Source organism: Hippopotamus amphibius, chromosome 1, assembly GCF_030028045.1.
Source record: "Hippopotamus amphibius kiboko isolate mHipAmp2 chromosome 1, mHipAmp2.hap2, whole genome shotgun sequence".
NCBI classification, from domain to species: Eukaryota; Metazoa; Chordata; class Mammalia; order Artiodactyla; family Hippopotamidae; genus Hippopotamus; species Hippopotamus amphibius.
Window position 1 is genome coordinate 210,937,834 of NC_080186.1, and position 18,885 is coordinate 210,956,718.

Here is an 18,885-nt window from a genome sequence, read left to right on the forward strand (position 1 = left end):
GTATTACAACTACTGAGCCCGCGTGCCTAGAGAGCCCCTGCTCTGCAACAAGAGAAGCCACCAAAATGAGAAGCCGATGCACCGCAGTGAAGAGTAGCCCCCGCTCACCACAACTAAAGAAAGCCCACGTGCAGCAACAAAGACCCAACGCAGGCAATTAAAAACAAAAAAAGGATATATATATATATATACACACACATACATACATACATAGGGATGACCTCAATAGAAATATGTACATTCTGGAATTTTTTCCACAAGCTTTACATCGTAAAGCCTTGTTTAATCAGATGATGTTGATTACCTCTATGGAAAATTTATGTATAAATAGGATCCTTCTTCTCTTTAAAAGAAAAAAATGTTCTCATTATTCTGTTCTATCAATGGCAATTTCCTTAGTGCTAGCAAAGTCCCAAGGATTTTTACAATACCTCAAAAAGAAATATGCAAATGTGGACAATCTATTGTTACAGAAGGCAAATACTTTCTTTCCTTTCTCCTGTGTGACCAACAGTAATGTACTTAACCTTTCTAGGCCTCTGTTTCCTCATCTGAAAAATGATGGGCTTGTACTAGAAGGTCTAGAACTATATTAGATCTAGATTGCTCAAATATATGCCGTTATTCCTCAGCAACTTGCTTATTAAGAGCCCGTGATCACTAGGAAATACACTCAAATTGCTTTCCTGGTTTTGTGACAGGTTCTACTAAATCAAGCTTTTTACTGAGAATTTATAAACAAATGTTTCTATGATAAGCTGGATAATATTAAGAGCATAATCTGTGATTCTAAAGCTGAATTCTGAGTAATCTCTTTGGCAGGACATGTTGTTATCCCTTCTGTGAGTAGACATTCAGTTTTCAAAGCAACGAGCTCTTTGATACTTGGAAATTTTGGATTCTGTTCTATTTTTAAAAGCTACTATATCAGTATTCATCAACTGTTTGACATGGCCATTCATTTATTTTAAAAAGGCTATTCTATAATCACACTTCCTTTCAGGAAGCCCACCAACTAAGCAGAAGCCTGAATTACTGATAGCAGTTGTACAGGGACCTTCCTGTTGGTTAAGAAGGAGGACTAATTAAACTAATGTGCTAAATCTCGGGCTAATAATTATGCAGAAAAGTGGTAAGAAAGCTTATTTTATCTGTTTTTAGTGGTTGCGCACCTTTAATATGAAGCTAAGAAGGCTAAAACATTCTAGAAAAAGTATTACTTACTTGTACTTTTGGTAACACTGGTTTAATTGTTGTCTAAATGTTATAAATTTGTCAATTTCTAATAGAAATAACTATAATTTTAAGATACTGGTTATACATTAAAATAATTTTAAGATAATATTAAAAATTATTACTAACACATTAAAATAATTCCTCTCTGGGAGGCTAAGTAGGAGTCAATTAACCATACGTTTTCAAAATGCTTCACATAAAGATCCTATTTCTAAAAAATAAATCCAACTTTTCCACTAAATATTCACATGCATTTTGAATTCTAAGACCAAAAAATGCTTTACAACAATTGCTAAAATTCTTAGAACATTCATATACATTTAAAAATTGTTTTCACATAATTCTACTTGTATTACAGTATCAAAATGGTTATGAAACAATATAAAAATCTGCATAACCCTAAGTTATTTCTTAGGTTTGATCAGATATTGTTGGGGCACTTGGATGCACTGCAGCTTTGTGATGTTTTGTCACTAAATGCTATACCAATTATGCTTATATCTCTGTATATTTTGGTGAGGTTCTGTTATTCAGTGGACCTACTTCAACTTGAAGTTTCTACACAATGATGGACATCAGATATTACCTTGAATTGTAACTAAAGAAACAGAAGGTTTCCCATAGAGAAGATTGTTTAATAATATCTATAATAACCCAATAGCTTTCCATTGAATTAAAAAACAAAAACAACTTTGGAGGTAGGAGGAGTCCAGACTAACCAGGAAGTCCTTAAAGCCACAGGAGTTAATACCAACTAGATGAGAGTAAAAGTGACCCATTCTCCTTTGTAATCCAGGAACTGAGCTATAAATAGGGAACACAGCAACTAGTTTATCTATCATAATCTTAATATGAAACAAAGTAAAATATCTATGAACCCTAGGGCTTTAGCATGTAGTCACAGTTTAGGAAATAAGGTCCATAAAACGACTGCTACCTCTCTAAAAATTCTGGAAATTAAGATATAAAGAAAGAAAATCTTACTACAGAAAAATATAAAACGTAGTTGTGGGGTGGTATTGATTACGATGTTCAAGTTTCAGAATACTTCAGAGATCTCCTTTCAGCTAATAAACTGTTAATGAATATTTTAAAGGTTTTTCTTAAACCTTTAAATAGGGTGTAGTACATATGAACATGATGTCATTTATTAGATAGGACTACTTGTCATTAGTTATTTCCGCAACAATTCTAGTGATGAGGGAAATTTAAAAACTTTGGAGGAAAAAAGTAATAAAACAGATTGCTTATTCATAAAAATGTTACCTATCAGTTTCCTACAAGCTATAATATCCCTACCCTACTTCTGGGAATATGCATAAAAATAAACAAATTTTTTACTTGAATGAATATTGTGGAACTGCTAAATGATTCTGGTCTCACTAAACCTCTTCATCATGCAGGAATGAGGTAATAATGTAAACAACGCATGAGGAAATCTAGTGATTTTAATAATTAATGATAAAAATATATTTACATAATAAAACACTGTCAAGTTACACATTTAGCCATTTAAACAAATGGCTTTCTGAAAGATAAATGTATTAAATCCCATTGATTTGTTTTCCACTTGTGTTTATTGTACAGAAATCCCATGAATCTGTAATATCCGAAATAAATTCACATAGTCTAAGAAGTTATCGTCAAGATAGCAGGATAAGTTAAGGAAGAAATTCTCACTGCTCTACCCCAAACACAGCAATAATATATAAAATACCAAAAGACTAAGCTGTGATTTAAAAAAAAAATCTCATGGACTAAGAATATATTTCGTAGCCATAAAAGAACAGATTATGGAATCTGATAAATTATGAAGCTGATTTTGTTGTTTAACATATATAATGTGTTTCCTCAGATCTATGGAATCTAGTGCTTAATGAAATATCAAGCATTTTAGATCTGAGTCACTTTTTTTCCTTTAGCAAACTTCAGTTTCATGAACACTTCTTACTGAAGCAGAGACAAAAGAATAGTTAAAATTTTAATAAAAATGCTCAATTCTTGACATCAAAAACTTATCAAAACAAGTTAAATGCAAAAAAAGAAAATTAGAATCAGAGACCTATGGTCAAATACGCAGTAAACTAGATATAAGTTAAAGAAAAAATGCCATGTAAAATATGGAAAAAATATGCAATGACCTAAACATTTTTGAAGAGAAATTTTGCCAAATTTAAAATAGTACAATTATAGCTTAAAGCTTTACTTAAAAACAACTGAACACATAAAGGACCTCATCCTCATATCCCCATATTTAACCGTATATTTTCTCTTCAAAAATAATTTTCATCTACATCAAAGGTTTGTGAGATACTCTGAATAGGGAACAAAATCAAAGGCCATTGTGTTTAATAAAAATGCAGAATGTTCAAATTGGAAAGAGTACAGATTCTCTTTCTTTGTGAGCTTTCAATTACATTTGATTATTTTTAAAAAATATTTCATTTTAAATGGGCCACTAATGTAAACCAAGCATAGCCTCAAAATAAAAAGAAATTTTACTCATGTGCAAAATGAAAGTTTGTGTGTGATTGTGTGATCCAATTCAAATCTTATTAGAATCAGATTAATCAATCAACTAATTTAATCAACACCAGTATGTTTCTATGAATGCAATTAGACAATTTCCTGTGTCTTTGTTCATTTATTCTACCTGCTTTCCTGTCATTAGGGGAAATGCCCAGGCTCCTAGCTAAACGAATCCTGCCATTTGTGCATTTGACTCCATCTTATCTACTTAGAGACAGTATTCCAGCAATTCTTACCTCTCCTACTGCCTGGACATTGTTTCCCCTCTCTCCTTATTTTCTCCCATCAGTATGCAAAAGTGGCATTATTTCTCTCACCTAAGGGAAAAAAAAAACGCTCTTGACCTCACTTCCCCTCACCTGGGTCTTTCCTGTTTGTTTAATTTTATTTACTTTTTTGGCTGTGTTGGGTCTTTGTTGCTGCTCGCGGGCTTACTCTAGTTGTGGAGAGCAGGGGCTACTCTTCATTGCGGTATGCGGGCTTCTCATTTGCGGTGGCTTCTCTTGTTGCAGAGCACAGGCTCAAGGCACAAGGGCTCAGCAGTTGTGGCACATGGTCTTAGTTGCTCCAGGGCATGTGGGATCCTCCTGGAGCAGGGATCGAACCCATGTCCCCTGCATTGGCAGGAGGATTCTTAACCACTGTGCCACCAGGGAAGCCCCTCCGTTTTTTTGTTTGTTCGTTTGTTTGTTTGTTTAACAGTAAAACTTGTTAAAAGCATTGCTTATACTTGCTATCTCTTCTCCAATTCTCTCTTCTCATTCTTTTTGAGCCTCCTATTCTCTTCTATTCTCCACCATTCCACTGAAAATGCTCTATTAAGATCCCCAATAACATTTGTGTTGCTAAATACAGCAGTCAGTGCTCAATCCTCATCTTCCTTGCCCAATTTTCAGCATTCAACTCAGCAGATCGCTGTCTCCACTTTGAAATACTTTCTTGGCTTAGCTTCCAGGATACCACATCTACAATATTTGCTTCTCCCTCTCAGTCTCCTCATCTTCCTGACCTCTGCACAATCAGGTGTATTAGGGCTGAATCCTTGGACCACTGCTCTTTTCTGTCTTCTCTAAGTCCCTTGAGATCTCAGCCAGCTCTAAATACCATCTTATGTGTCAGCAGGGAGCCCTCCCCCAAAGTCCAAATTTGTATATCCAGCTCCCTATTCAATATCTCAGAATTAATGTTTCTAAAACTGAGTTCCAGACCTTCCTCTTGCAGTCTCCCCCAACACGGTAGGTCAACTGCATGCCTTCAGTAGTTCATTCCAAAAAGCTTACCATCATCAGTGTCTGTCTTTCTCTTATGACCCATACCCATGTCATCAGCAAATCCTGCTGCCTCTAAATATTTCTAGAATCTGCCCTTTGTTTATCACCTTCACTGCTTTCACTCTGGTCTAAGCCCCTCTCATCCTTCACTCATCGTTGAACTAGCTTTCTGTCTGTTATATCTTCTGCACTTGGCATCTTATACTCTATTCTCAGCACAACAGATTAATCCTGTTAAAACTTAAGTCAGATCATGTCACTTGACTGTTTAAAATTCTGCAACAGTTTCCAGTATCACTCAAAGTGAAAACAGAAATCCTTACAATGGCCTAGAAGACCTTACACACGATCTGGCCTCTTTGACCTCACCTCCTAATTCTCCCTATCTTTATCTTTCCACTTTATGCATACTGCTCTCCGTGCCATTGCTTGAACACATCAGGTAAACTCCCACATCAGGGCCTTTGCACTTAACTGCTTTTTCTGCCTGGCATGCTCTTCCCACAGGTAGACTCACCACCTTTTCACCGAGGTCTTTTCTGGTGCCTTAGCTAGAATCACAACCCTCATGCCTATTCCCACCCTGACATTTTTTATCAGCCTTCCCTGGTTTATTTTTCTCTTCAGCATTTATCACTGCCTAACATACTTTAACTTATTCATCTTGTTACTGTCCATTTCTCTGGCTAGAATTTAAACTCCAGGAAAATGGAAATTTTTGTGTTTTGCTCTCTACCTTATAGAAAAGTTCCTCGTACATAATAGACACTCAGAAATACATTTGCTAAATAAATGAATCAAACATTTAATCAGAACTTTGTAATTATAAGATGAGTTCAGGGGATCCTGGCCTCTAGGAAATCTGTAAAACTCTAGAAAAATAACCCATGGGTTTAAAAACCTGCTGGGTACTTGATCTGAGGGACTGAGTAAAGAGCTCAGGTCCTTTAAGCTAAACTGCCATTTCTTATCTTCTTCCTAAACTATTTCCTTCTATTACAATCACTTTTCTGAATAGTGAGAGAAGGACTTAACCTCAGGATAATTTAAAGCATTCTAGTTGAATTGGGAGATTGGGATTGCCATATATACATTACTAATAAGAAACAAAAATATCATATTGTACACTTTAAATATAGGCAGTTTATTGTATCTCAATTATAGCTCAATAAAAGTCCTTAAAAAAAAATAAAGCATTCTAGATTGCCCTGCTCCATTACCCAACCCGTAGCTGAAGCTAGATAAGACCTCAAATGTTAAAGGCATCCAGCTTTGAGCTAGAGATATTTACTGTGAAGGCATATCTTGTTTATTGCTTATGCATCTTTGTTTAATAAGAAAGAGTATACCTTGGTGTATGTGTGCGTGTGTGTGTACGTATATATGTATGCATGCTTGCTTGTTTTGTTGCTGCCAATGAGTTGCTGCATTTTACAATAAATATTAATTTTTAACATTAAGTAGTTGTGGTTTTAGACTAAAAACCCTAAAGAACATTTATAGAAAAAATTATTTTCATAAGATTTTTATGGTTTATTATCATACTAAGTAATAAATAATAAGCCCAAGTGAGATATTCAACAAAGGAAATAAATGTATTTACTTTACCTGGAGTTAACACAGAGGGATCAGGTGGAATTTCACTCTCCTCATCAGTACTTTCATCATAGATCGCATCTCTGTCAGTAGTCATTTCAGAACATGTTGGAGTTTCCCTAAAAACAGAGAAAGGTAGAACTATAAATTATTGGTTCATTCCTGGCTAGGTATCAAATTTATCAGTAAGTAATTATACAAAATATCCTTGGAAAAACACTATAATTAAACAAATATATACTGAAAAATATATAATTAAGATGAAAGCACTTTAAAGACTCTATGTTAACTCTCCTAAGAACAAGTTTCTTTTACCTAATGTAAATGTGGTTTAGTGCTCATTATAATTAATTCTTGAATCAGTTTATTATCATTTATTATTCATCTATCAAATCACAATACTATTCTTCTAAATTACCTTCTGTGGGTCAGAAAGTGATCAGTATTTTATTGATTTCAAAGCAGTTGTGCCTTTCATTTGGTCTCCCCAAAATTCTGAGATGGGTACCTTTATTCTTATTACAAAGATACCCAAGTAAAGCACAGAAAGTTTAAAGGACTTGCCCAAAGTCACATACTATTAGATATCAGTACCAGACCAACACTTGAACTAGGATCATCTGGCATCAAATGTTATATTCTTTATATTATGCCATCAGTAAATTTGTGCTTTCAAATTCAGGGTAATATACCCAAACCTATTTCATCAAATGCCTAAAATAACCATAACTATCAAAGCCATACCAACCATAAGTCACCTATGATTCTCCCTTAAAAATTAAGTATATAGCCACACTCAGAGCCACTTGATTCTAAAATTAACCATTGCTTAGACATCAAGACTGCAAATGTGTGCTCAACTTTGTAGTTCTGCAGAATACGAAAGATTTTAATTAATATATTTCTTAGTGATGCCAAAGAATTAAACTAATATTATTTAGATAAATCTCATGGCAGTTTTATGATTTAAGTGTAGGTGTGAGAGTTGGGCAGACATGGAGATATCATGTTGAGAATTCTCCAGTCCACTGCATCTAACAACCAGAGAATCCAACCCCAGACTATCAAATGATCTCATATTAATAAAAAGTTGGCATCTAACTTTCATTAGGTTTAGGACGAAATTCCACTAAAATGTCTGCATCTGCCATCCCAAAACAGAAAAGTCAAAATACATTTTATGCTCGATGTTCTTTTCCAGTTCTTGAACTTCATTTAACAATTTATGTAAGCTTCTGATCTTTGCTTTCTTCTCATTCAGGACCAAAATGAACCGTTTATAAAGGTCAGTCTCCACAGTTTCCTTAGCACTCACACATTTTTCAAATCTAAAATGTAAATAAACAAACAAATAAATGATGCAGGTTTTTTAGCATTATTCAATCTAATACTGAAGATGATTTCAAGAAAAATTGTCAAGAAAAATACAATTAAAATCATTTTAAATAAAAACTAATTTAAAAAGAATTCCAAATTAAAAAATCATTTTAACATGTTTTCATGGATTTAAAGTTTTATATAGGTAAACAAATAATTAGAATTTATTGTTTATTAGCATTTGTAATTTACATAGTGAGAAAAGGATCAAAATTGGAAACTGATAGCAAAAGTTTTGAAAACATCTAAATGCCTAAATATAATAACTTACTCACATCTATGGCTTATTTCCAAAAAACACATATTTGTGAGAGAAATTTCAAACAAGAGTAACTATAGCCTGTTTCATGTACTTTGTTAATATTACCATAATAGCAACCATGATCTTGTTTGTGATTAAATGATTTACCTAATCTGTTTTTCCCCAAGTAGATTATGAACTGCTCCACAGCAAGAACATGACATACCCAGTTGTAACTTATAACCCAGCAAACAAACACACACACACACACACACATATTTATAGAATAAAGTATCCAACTTGAAATTTCCAAAGAGATTAATGAAACAGCAAATGTGAAACACTATATATTTAAAATTTTAGATATATAAGGCAAAAAGTAAAATTCTCTATTATTTATAATTCTTTCTACAATGCTCAAATGAGCTAAAAAGAGACTGTGCGAATTTTAATCTCTCAGATATATGTAAAACAAACAAGGCAAACTAGCAGAGAGGTTGCATATATTTGATATGTGCATACATGCACACCATGCATAAACCTTTATTTTAAAAATTCAAATATAAATTATTTCACTTTATATATTCTTTTAAAAGTAGTCTAGCTCTTCCTGGTTTTCTCTTTACCATACTGTTAATTACACTTATTGTTCTATGTAGGTATCCTAGTATTTTCATTATTATACATATTATTTAAATATTTTTTTCAGTGAAATAATTAGAAACAAAAATATCAAAATTTGATACCTTTGATATATGTGCCCTTATGCTTTCAAGAGACTACCTAGCTAAAGAGGCAAAGAATTAGGGCCTTTCATGGGATGAAAGGGAATATATGGCATTATTATTTTCTGGACTAATTACAGCAGTCTTATACCACAGTCATTGCCAAGGCTGTGAACTCCATAAAGACAGAGAGCATGTATGTTTTTTTGGTTGCTTTATCCTCTGTGCCTAGCATAGTGTTTGGCATTCAACAGATGTTGAATAGCTATTTATTAGATAAATGAATGAAGTGAGCAAGTTAATATGGACATCTTACAAAGAAATGAAAAACCAGTGATTCTGAATATTGTATTTTTCATTCCTTTAACAGCTATTCACTATTGTAACAGTAATATTTTTCATCTTCTTCAAGCTTCTAAAAAATTGTGATAAATATTAATATAGCAGTACCTCTATCATCAAGCAAAGCTCTTGGAGAAAGAAGTACTCCAAAAAGGTGTGGGGAAAAAAACAGAGCTAAAGTTGACAAGAAGCTGCTAATATTGATGGTTTATTTTAAGGTGGGGCATGTCACTGCATTTATATTTCAGATGCAAAGTGTTTTGTAAACATTATATGTTTATTTTCTTGTACTATTTTCCAAAGTAACACAATAACAAAAATGTTTAAAAGATGACTAGAACATACATATCACTAAAATACCTGAGTGTATAATAATAAAATACTTTAAATATATGCGAAGTAAAAATTGGTTATAAAAATTTACAATAAAAATCTCATATAATATTATAATTCAATATGTAAAATCATAACAATAGTAACCAATCAGTAATTTATCTAATTTAAATGCATATTTAATTTCCATATAAATCACTTCAACAGTTCTCGATTGAAACATTATGTGTACTTACCAACCATCAAGCAAATTTCCAAACCTTTATTAAAATTAACATTTGATATAACTCATGAATTAAAAATGAAAATAGATATCAAAATATCATATTATTTTGTCCAAAGAATATTATTAACCTAAATAGCTAGTGTCACAGCTACACTGTCAAAGGTAACAACATTTCTGTTATAGGAAAGCAAACGCAATAGAATGAATGGCATTCTGTGAGTTAACCCTGCTTGACTTTAGCAAAGCTTTAGGATTTTTTTACAACCCAAACTCTGATCATTAAACTGAATAACACTTCCTAGACAAAGCTGGGGAGTAGGGGCTGGCTAGGACATAATATTATTGTGAATAGTTTCAGAATATAAATTTACTCTTAATTATTAATTTAGTAACAAATTCAAAGAATGCTATCTTTTAATTTAACATTCAGTAACTAAGAGGTACACACCACCCCCCGCATCACATTTGTAATGTCAATCCTCCCTTATAGCATTATGATGTTACTATGCCTTCCATATGATTTGCCTCCTGCCAACCCTCCACTTCAAGGACTGAACAGGTATTAATAGATGAGTCATATGGGATTAATTGCTAAGTTTAGTGATACTAAAGGAGAACTCACATACAACCAGATCAGACCACAACTAATCTAAAGAACATCTCCAGAGAAAAGTTCAAACAGCAAAGGCCTAATGATTTTATCCTTTTAATAGTGACTAGGACAAAAGAACAATAAAGTTGAGTTAGTAACCTAGGACTGAGGTATCTAGGAATTTGGAACAAAGGATAGTAATTAAAAAAAAAAAAAAAAAGTAAAAAAAAAACCCAAAAAAACCCCTGAAAGGGTAAAAACTAAATATGCAAAACACTGAATATTCAAATAAAATATTTCTGGATGGGAAAACAAAGAATTTAAGAATAAATATCAAAAAAGAAAAACAAAAATGAGCAGAAACAAGGTAATTTCACGGAGAAATAACATCCAAAATAAAACAGATTAAATGATAACTCAAAATAAACCAAAAGGTACATAAATGTGAACATGCGGTACTTAGAAACAGTGCAGTAATCCCTGTATTTACAGCTCTGACCAAATTTATATCCAGGTCAGGGTTGTACAGCAAAAGAGAATCTGCATAGAGTTCAGAGGACAAAGAATGCTAAAAAGAAATGGAAAAGAAAGCAGTGATAAAGAGATTTAATAAGCCTTTAAGTACCGAAGAAGATGGTAAACAGCTGTTCCTCATCCTTTCTGATGACAGAACAAGAGGAAATGGCCTTCAAGTATACCATGAAGGACTCAAATTACCAATAGATGGAAGGAAGAATTTTCTGCCTGTGACTGTTCTTAAACAATGTAAAGGGCTACCAACGGGAGTTTAAGATATCTCTTGAGGTCTTTAAAAATCGGACTGAATTCATCTGGCTATAATGTGATCCTAGCTTGAAGGCAGAGAGATGAAGTAGAAGAGCTTTCAAGGTCTATTCTATTCTAATGATTCCATGAGTGTCAACCCAATTCAATCTGTTGAAAACTGCCTCCAATTATAGGTTTAATAACTATAACTCAGAGTAAAGCTAGAGAGTTTCTAATGATGTTTGAGGGCAAACAAAAGACCTATTCAGTAACATGGAACTTGAGAGTTGTTATTTGAAACTAAATAGGAAAAACCAGTGAAATAAATACAGCTAATGACTTAAGGATTTACATACTATATTTCTAATGTTTTCTCCTTTATCTAAGCTATACAAAATTAAATTAATCCAGTAATATCACTTGTTTAAAATGGAGCTAAGACTGTAATTATTAAGTAGAACATAAAAAAATAATAGCAAACAGGTATGTTAAAAGTCTACACGTTAAAGCTCATTCTTTTCACTTTTATTGTAATTCCTCATTCCTTACTCAAACCTTATTTATTCTCTACTGTAATCCCAAATGGAAATAGCTTTAGATCTGGCTCTGATTATAATAATGATACATATTTAAATACAAAAATGTATGCAAAAGTACTCCCAAGAAGTAAAGGAAAATTTAATCCACAATTTCAGACACAGACTATTATCATTTAATTTTCTCCGTCTAGATATTCTGTCTCTAAAGACGTATTTTACAAAAAAATGAGATACTACTCTTATTTTTGGTAATTTACATTTCTCCTCAACGCATCATAAACATTTTCCATGGTATAAGCACACGTGTATATGACTGCTTTTTGCTCATATAATATCCTATTGTGTATTAAATATATTTCAGACCTATCTACCGTAGCTTCTAATTCTCAGCACCTATTATCAGCACCTATTTTGTGCTCCCCCCACCACTTCCCCAGGCACACAAAGTCTGGAACAGTGATAAGGAAGAAACGATTGGATCACAAATGGACACTGATAGAAGACTAATCAGAAGCAGCCCAGGAAACTGAACTGTGACCAGGCCTAATGAGATGGCCTCAACTCTACTTTCTATTTGGTTAGTTACCTAACTCAGTATGTTTGTGTCCATCTTCTAATCTCTCTAAATACTCTTGATCAGCACTACTGCCTTATGTAAGCAGGAGCTGTAAATCCTTTGCTCATTTCCCAGTGTACTAAGGCTCTGGAGAGGGAACACTTCAAGAAATACTGCTTGGCCATGACCAAGGTGTATTTATAGCTCTTCAAAATGGCCACTTTCTCTGTGATAGGAAAGAAAACCAAATTTGGGAAATAAAGCTACTAATCTAATATCTAGAAAACAATCAAGAGACTAGAATTCTCTGGAGTGGATTTTGTTCCCTCTGTTTGGAGGGCCACTCCAAGGGCATACATCATCAATTCCTGAAGAAGATACGTGGTCCAGCATTTCCAAAAAAAAATAATAATAATAATAGCTGGAGCATAAGAAGACTGGTGATAAGCTATATGGCTATGCTTTTGATCATATAGGTAACTTTTTGCCACAATAACACAAAAGAATTTTATGGATAAGTCAGACATAGCAAATCAAGCATCTGTGGGGCATATATTATAGTACCGTCACACACTGCTTTACAGCACAGGGTGTATTTGTCTCCACTGTCTCATCTTTGTTCCCTGCCACTTTCCATCCTATGGCAGTGGTGTTGCATACTGATGAGATAATACCTCTTTCAACCTCTGGCAGACATTTTAAAGCAATTTGCTCAAGTACCAAGTACCCAGTCTGCATTTTTGTGGACAATTTGTGGATCAAATTTCCTAACATCCTGAGAGTATTTTGAGTTTTAAATATAATGTCTTAGCACGACCATAGTACATCTCCTTTAATTTGATTTATTGTATATAAAATAGAAAAACGCACCCAAACTACAGATATCAGCCCCAAAACATGCTTTCTAGAATGGATATTTGATATTAATTTATGGTAACATGAATTTTAAAGAGAAAGTTAAAGAGAAACACTAACCTATTTTTCTGTATGGTTTCCTAACATTTACAGAATTTTGATTTAGTCTAATTACTTTATATAATTGGAGATAGAAATTAATTCAGAGCTAAAGTAAAACAAGATACTTCATTAAATAATAAATGAGAGCCAAATACAACCAAGTTTTAGGTGATAGGTGTTAAGTTCACATCTTGCATTAATTAATAAATATAAGTGAATGTATAGAAACAATTTCTTCTGGCCAATCTCATTTTCACATACATATATTCATAATGATAAAACCATCACATCTTTCATGCACTTCCCCATATACTTACTAATGTCCATATAGAACAATCTTAGTGAGTGCCCTAAAAAGACCCTAAATTGGATAAATATTCTGTTTTAGAGCTACTGGTTTGAATGAAACATAAAAAAATCTACTTTATCTATTGGATGTAAAAATTATTATTATTATTTTATATATTTTATACAATTCTTTCATATGTTGCAATGTATATATATACAGATGCATGCATATTATATTAATGTGTCTTTGTAGAGATACAAATATTCACAACATACATTTTATTTTCTTCAAACATCTTTTACATAAGACAGTAATGCAGGCTACACCCTGCACCAGACTAGATTATGATATAGTTGAGAAAAATGCATAATTGAGAAGATAGATCACTTTTTTCTTCATCGTTTAAAAGATAAGAGGCAAAATCAGGAAAACGAAGGCTTCCAAATGTCTCACCCAGTAGTAACGATTACTTCTTTTTGCAACGCTGATAGTATGAATTTTCAATCAATCAGCAAAAATAAGTCTGTCAGGAGCCAAAACACACTGCACCTGAAATAGATGCCATTCATAAAAAGATTCCAAATAAGGAATCAACTATGCTTACTTATATTTCATGTCTTTTTTTGTTCATTATTAATCCTATAATTAGAAGTCAATTAATCCTTCTAAATAGCAACTTCCTAAACTTTTATTAATATTAATGCATTCTGATTCTCATTGTCCAATTACTCCTTATTGTTATTAGTTTGCTGGTGCCACCAAATACTAATGACCTAAAAGTGTTAACGTACCCCTATAATGCATAATAATAACAAATAACTTAGTTTAATCACATTAAGGTATAATTAATAACAGATTTCATTTTAAATACATGCTAGTCTATATATATTATAAAGTATAAATCATTAACTTATACCTACAATGATATAACGAACTTAGTGTTTTTATGACACAAGCACATTAGGTACACACCGTCCTTGAACATCATTCCAATCTCTCAGAAGCCTTTCATTTTCTTTCTGCAGGTGCTCATTTTTGGCTTGGTTTTCTGCAATGGTGTCCAGGCAGTGACAAATAAGTTCTCTAATGACCTCAGCTGGACTTGCAACTTTCTCTAGGTTGAAGGAACCAAGTCTGAACTAGGATGAAAGAAAAACATGATTAGTTTTCAGAAAATATCAAGATTGAGTGACCCAGTTTTAAATACACATATTTTCTTTTGAAGGGAAAAAAGTGTAAGATTTAAATATAGTGCATTTACCAGATATAAATACAATGAACTACTGGGCAACTTCCTACTTTCTTACTAAAGTTTATCATATAAATCAATATATGACCTAAGAATAATTTTTTTTTTTTTAAGTATTAAGTCGCTCTCCAACCTCCTAATGGCATGCATGCAGGATCTTAGTTCCCTGACCAGGGATCGAACATGTGCCCCCTGCAGTGGAAGTGCAGAGTCTTAACCACTGGACTGCCAGGGAAGTCCTGTACATGAAGATTCTTAACTGCAGTTTATGTTAATTCTGATGGTAAAATAAAATAACTGACATAAGCTATTTGTGAAGAAAGAGCAAAATTTTTTTAATATCTAAGAGAAATATTGGGTTTTAAAAAGTGATAAACCTGGGAACAGTAATTACTGCTTTATCGAAAAACAATAATTTATTACTATAAGTTATAAATAATAATATCACATGTTAAACTTGAGTACTTTTGCATAAAGGTAATTTTTACAAAATATCTTAAATCCTCTGTCAGAGGGCACTACAAAATAAAATAGTATAATACAGTTTTATTATAATTAAGGAATTCTGAAAGGAACACAGGCTCTCCTCAATTTGGTAAATAAAGATACTGAAACACAATGATTTAACAATAATAACTATAATTATCCTTACTATTAAAATTTGAATTATCATAACTAAAATAATGTTTTAAATGACAATTACAATTATATACCTGCCATATCTTATAGTTGAAGTATAACTCAAGCATAGCACAAATATAAACTCATCTAATCATCACCAAAATGAAACTATTGTAGAAGAAAGATGGCGGTGAAGTAGAAGGATGTGGAATGCATCCCTCTCCACAGATGCATCAGGAATACACCAAAAGACTCAATAATTCCCACAGAGAACACCAGCAAATGACCTCAGACACGAGAAAGGACTGCAAGGATCCCGACATAACTGGGTAGGACAGAGGGGAAAAAAAAGGAGATAGAGGAGGAGAAGAAATGAAAGGGATGGGTCCCACACTCAGGGATGGCTCCCACACTCTGGGGTGGGGAGATCTGAAAGAGAGGGAAGATTGCCGAATTCAGGGAAACATCCCTTATCTGACAGGGAAACCCCTTCTCCAACAGGAAATTTCCCTGCGTCAGAAGGGAGGCATTTGGGACTGTTCAAAGAGGGTGAAGCGGCTGAGCTGTGGCAGATGGGAAAGAGTGAAAAACACATGGAGGGTCTGCACCACGGCTCAGCATGTCCGGACTCAGACATCGGTTCACAGTTGAACAGGGGGTCTGGGAGCTGGAACATGGGAACTGGAGAACTAGTTCAGGATGAGAAATATTGTTGGCAGTGGGGAGACGGAATGAGAGGACAGGAGGGAAGAAATCCGCAGCCTCGATACTGATGACTCACAAGCAGTGGGGAGGAGCCACTGGTGTAACTTCTGCCTTGGCGCCTTCTACGGACACAGAAAGGACCCCATGGGCCTGGCTAACGCACTTGGGGATAACAAAGGCCCCCAGGTGGGGCTGGCCTAGAGTGCCTGCAGCAGAAAGCCAAAAGTCCGCAGAGTGGCCCAGCTCTGGAGACATTCTGTTTATACCTGAGCCACCGGTGCCTCTCTGCAACAGGCACCACCATGGGCAACTGAGCCGGCGTGACCCAGGCAGGGCACCCTGGCAGAGTCGGAGCAGGGGGGAGGAGCCGGAGTTGGAGTCACTCTCTCGACCTGAGCTGCGCAAGCTGCCAGGACCCAAGCAGAGTGCCACTGCTCACTCACCCCCAGAGGAAGGAGCCACTATGGTACCTTCTCTCTCCCCAAAACCAGAGCATACAGACAAACAATAAAGGAAGCTCTGCTGGTCGCAGAGTAATACAAAAAGCCCAAGGTGGGTAGAAGGACACTTACAGCTGCGACCCCAAGGAAACAGAAATATTATTACTAATTCTATTGATCTGGTCTATTCTGGGGTCAGTTCTAGTTGTTTTTTTTTTTTTATTATTATTAATTATGATCTTAGTCTTAAGGGATCTACACATTTTATAACATATTTTTTATTCTATTTTTATTCTTAGCCTTTTCATATATTTCTATTTCCAGCTAAGTTTTTTGTAGTGCTGACTGTATCTCTCCTACCTTCTTTTCATCTCTATCTTTTATACATTTCTATTTCTTTCTTTTTCTTTTCATATTTCCAGCCACACTACGCTCTTCTGTTGCACTGTCTTCTATCCTTTTTTAGTTCATGTTATCTTAATATACTTATAAGCAATATTATCGGTCTGCTCTGTTTCCTTGCTTTATTCTCCAGATGACACACTTCTTTGCTTTTTATTATTAGGTTTTGTCTTATATCTTAGTTCTAACTATAATTGTCTGATTTCGTTCTGAGAATCTTCAGTCTGTCTGGTGGTACTTTTGCTCCTTATTATATTTGAACCTAGCTTTCAAAATCTCCCTGGATTTGTGTTAGTGTGGTTTTTTCTTTTTCTTTTTTTTTCTTTTTTTTTGGTTTTGAATTTCTGTTGGTTTTCTCTTTGATTGTCTGATGGCATACTAGGATTCTTCTGTCAGGTCTTTCTAGTGTCTTATGTTCAATTGGATTCAGTATTTGTGCATCTTATACATGTATGTGTTTCCTTGACTTAGTATTTGTTTGACTCAACAGTCTGCCATTAGTCTGGGGCTTGGATAGTCTTCTTTAAACCCGGTTATTGCCGGGACAAGCAACTCTGAAGTCTAGACTACTCTAGCAGAAGTCAAGTAGGAGGCTCTGGGGAGGGAGCACTGAATCCAGGATGCTAGACTACTAGGGAGTCCTCAGACAAAGGGAAGATTAACTGCAGAGAACTCTCACAGAGCCCTGTATCAGAGTCTAAGACTTGGCTTCGTCCGACCATCTGCAACTGCCAGTGCCGGACACCTCACACCAAACTACAAATAAGACAGGAACACAAACCCACCCATCTGCACACAGACTACTGAAAGCCATGTTAGCCACACAGATACCCTAAAACACACCACCTGACATGGCCCTGCTCATCAGAGAGAAAAGACACAGAGCCATACACCAGAAAGCAGACAACAGACCCCCGCACCAGGAAGCCTACTCAAGACACTGGGCAAACCCCACCACAGGGGGCAAAGGGCAGAAACAAGAAGAATTAGTACTAGGCAGCACAGGGAAAGGAGACAGCAAATCCTATAAATTAGACAAAATGAGAAAACAAAGAAAGACCATACAGGCAAAGCAGCAGGAAAAAAACTCACAAGAACAAATAAATGAAGAGGAAAGAGGAAAACTGCCTGAAAAAGAATTCAGAGTAATGATAGTAAAGATGATCCAAAATCTTGCTAACAAAATACAGAAAATACAAGAAACAGTTAATAAGGACTTGGACGAACTAAAGAGCAAACAGACAGTAATGGACAGCAAAATAACCAAAATTAAAAATACTCTAGATGGTATAAACAGCAGAATAACTAAGGCAGAAGAATGAATAAGTGAGTTAGAAGAAAGAAAGGGGGAAATAACTGCCACAGAGCAGGAAAGAGAAAAAAGAATAAAAAGAATGGAGGACAGTCTCAGAGACCTTGGTGACACCATGAAGCACACTAACATTCGAATCATAGCATCCCAGAGGAAGAAGCACAAAAGAAAGAGTCTGAGAAAATATTTGAAGAGGTGATAGTGGCAAATGTCCGCAACATGGGAAAGGAAATAATTAATCAAGTCCAAGAAGAGCAGAGAGTCCCATAAAGAATAAACCCAAGGAGAAATATACCGAGGCACATATTAATCAAACTAATGAAAATTAAACACAAAGAAAAAATATTAAAAGAAGCAAGAGGAAAGCAACAAATAACATATAAGGGAAAATCCATAAGGATAACAGCTGATCTTTCTGCAGAAACTCGGCAGGCCAGAAGGGAATGGCAGGATATACTGAAGTCCTGAAAGAGAAAAACCTACAGCCAAGAATACTCTACCCAGCAAGAATCTCATTCAGGTTCAATGAAGAAATCAAAAGCTTTCCAGACAAGCAAAAGTTAAGAGAGTTCAGCACCACCA

The 18,885-nt window shown here is 34.6% G+C and overlaps 1 protein-coding gene across 5 annotated transcripts in view; it reads right to left on the minus strand.

Annotated features, from left to right (window-relative positions):
* Positions 1-18,885, minus strand: part of XRCC4 (X-ray repair cross complementing 4) — a 244,613-nt gene that overhangs the window by 125,131 nt on the left and 100,597 nt on the right. For all 5 annotated transcript variants that reach the window (XM_057739892.1, XM_057739906.1, XM_057739898.1 and 2 more), the window contains 3 exons: positions 14,547-14,713; positions 7,808-7,960; positions 6,645-6,751 (listed from right to left, as the gene is read on the minus strand). In XM_057739892.1, coding sequence (XP_057595875.1) covers positions 6,645-6,751; positions 7,808-7,960; positions 14,547-14,713 — 427 coding nt within the window. The remainder of the gene's footprint in view (positions 1-6,644; positions 6,752-7,807; positions 7,961-14,546; positions 14,714-18,885) is intronic.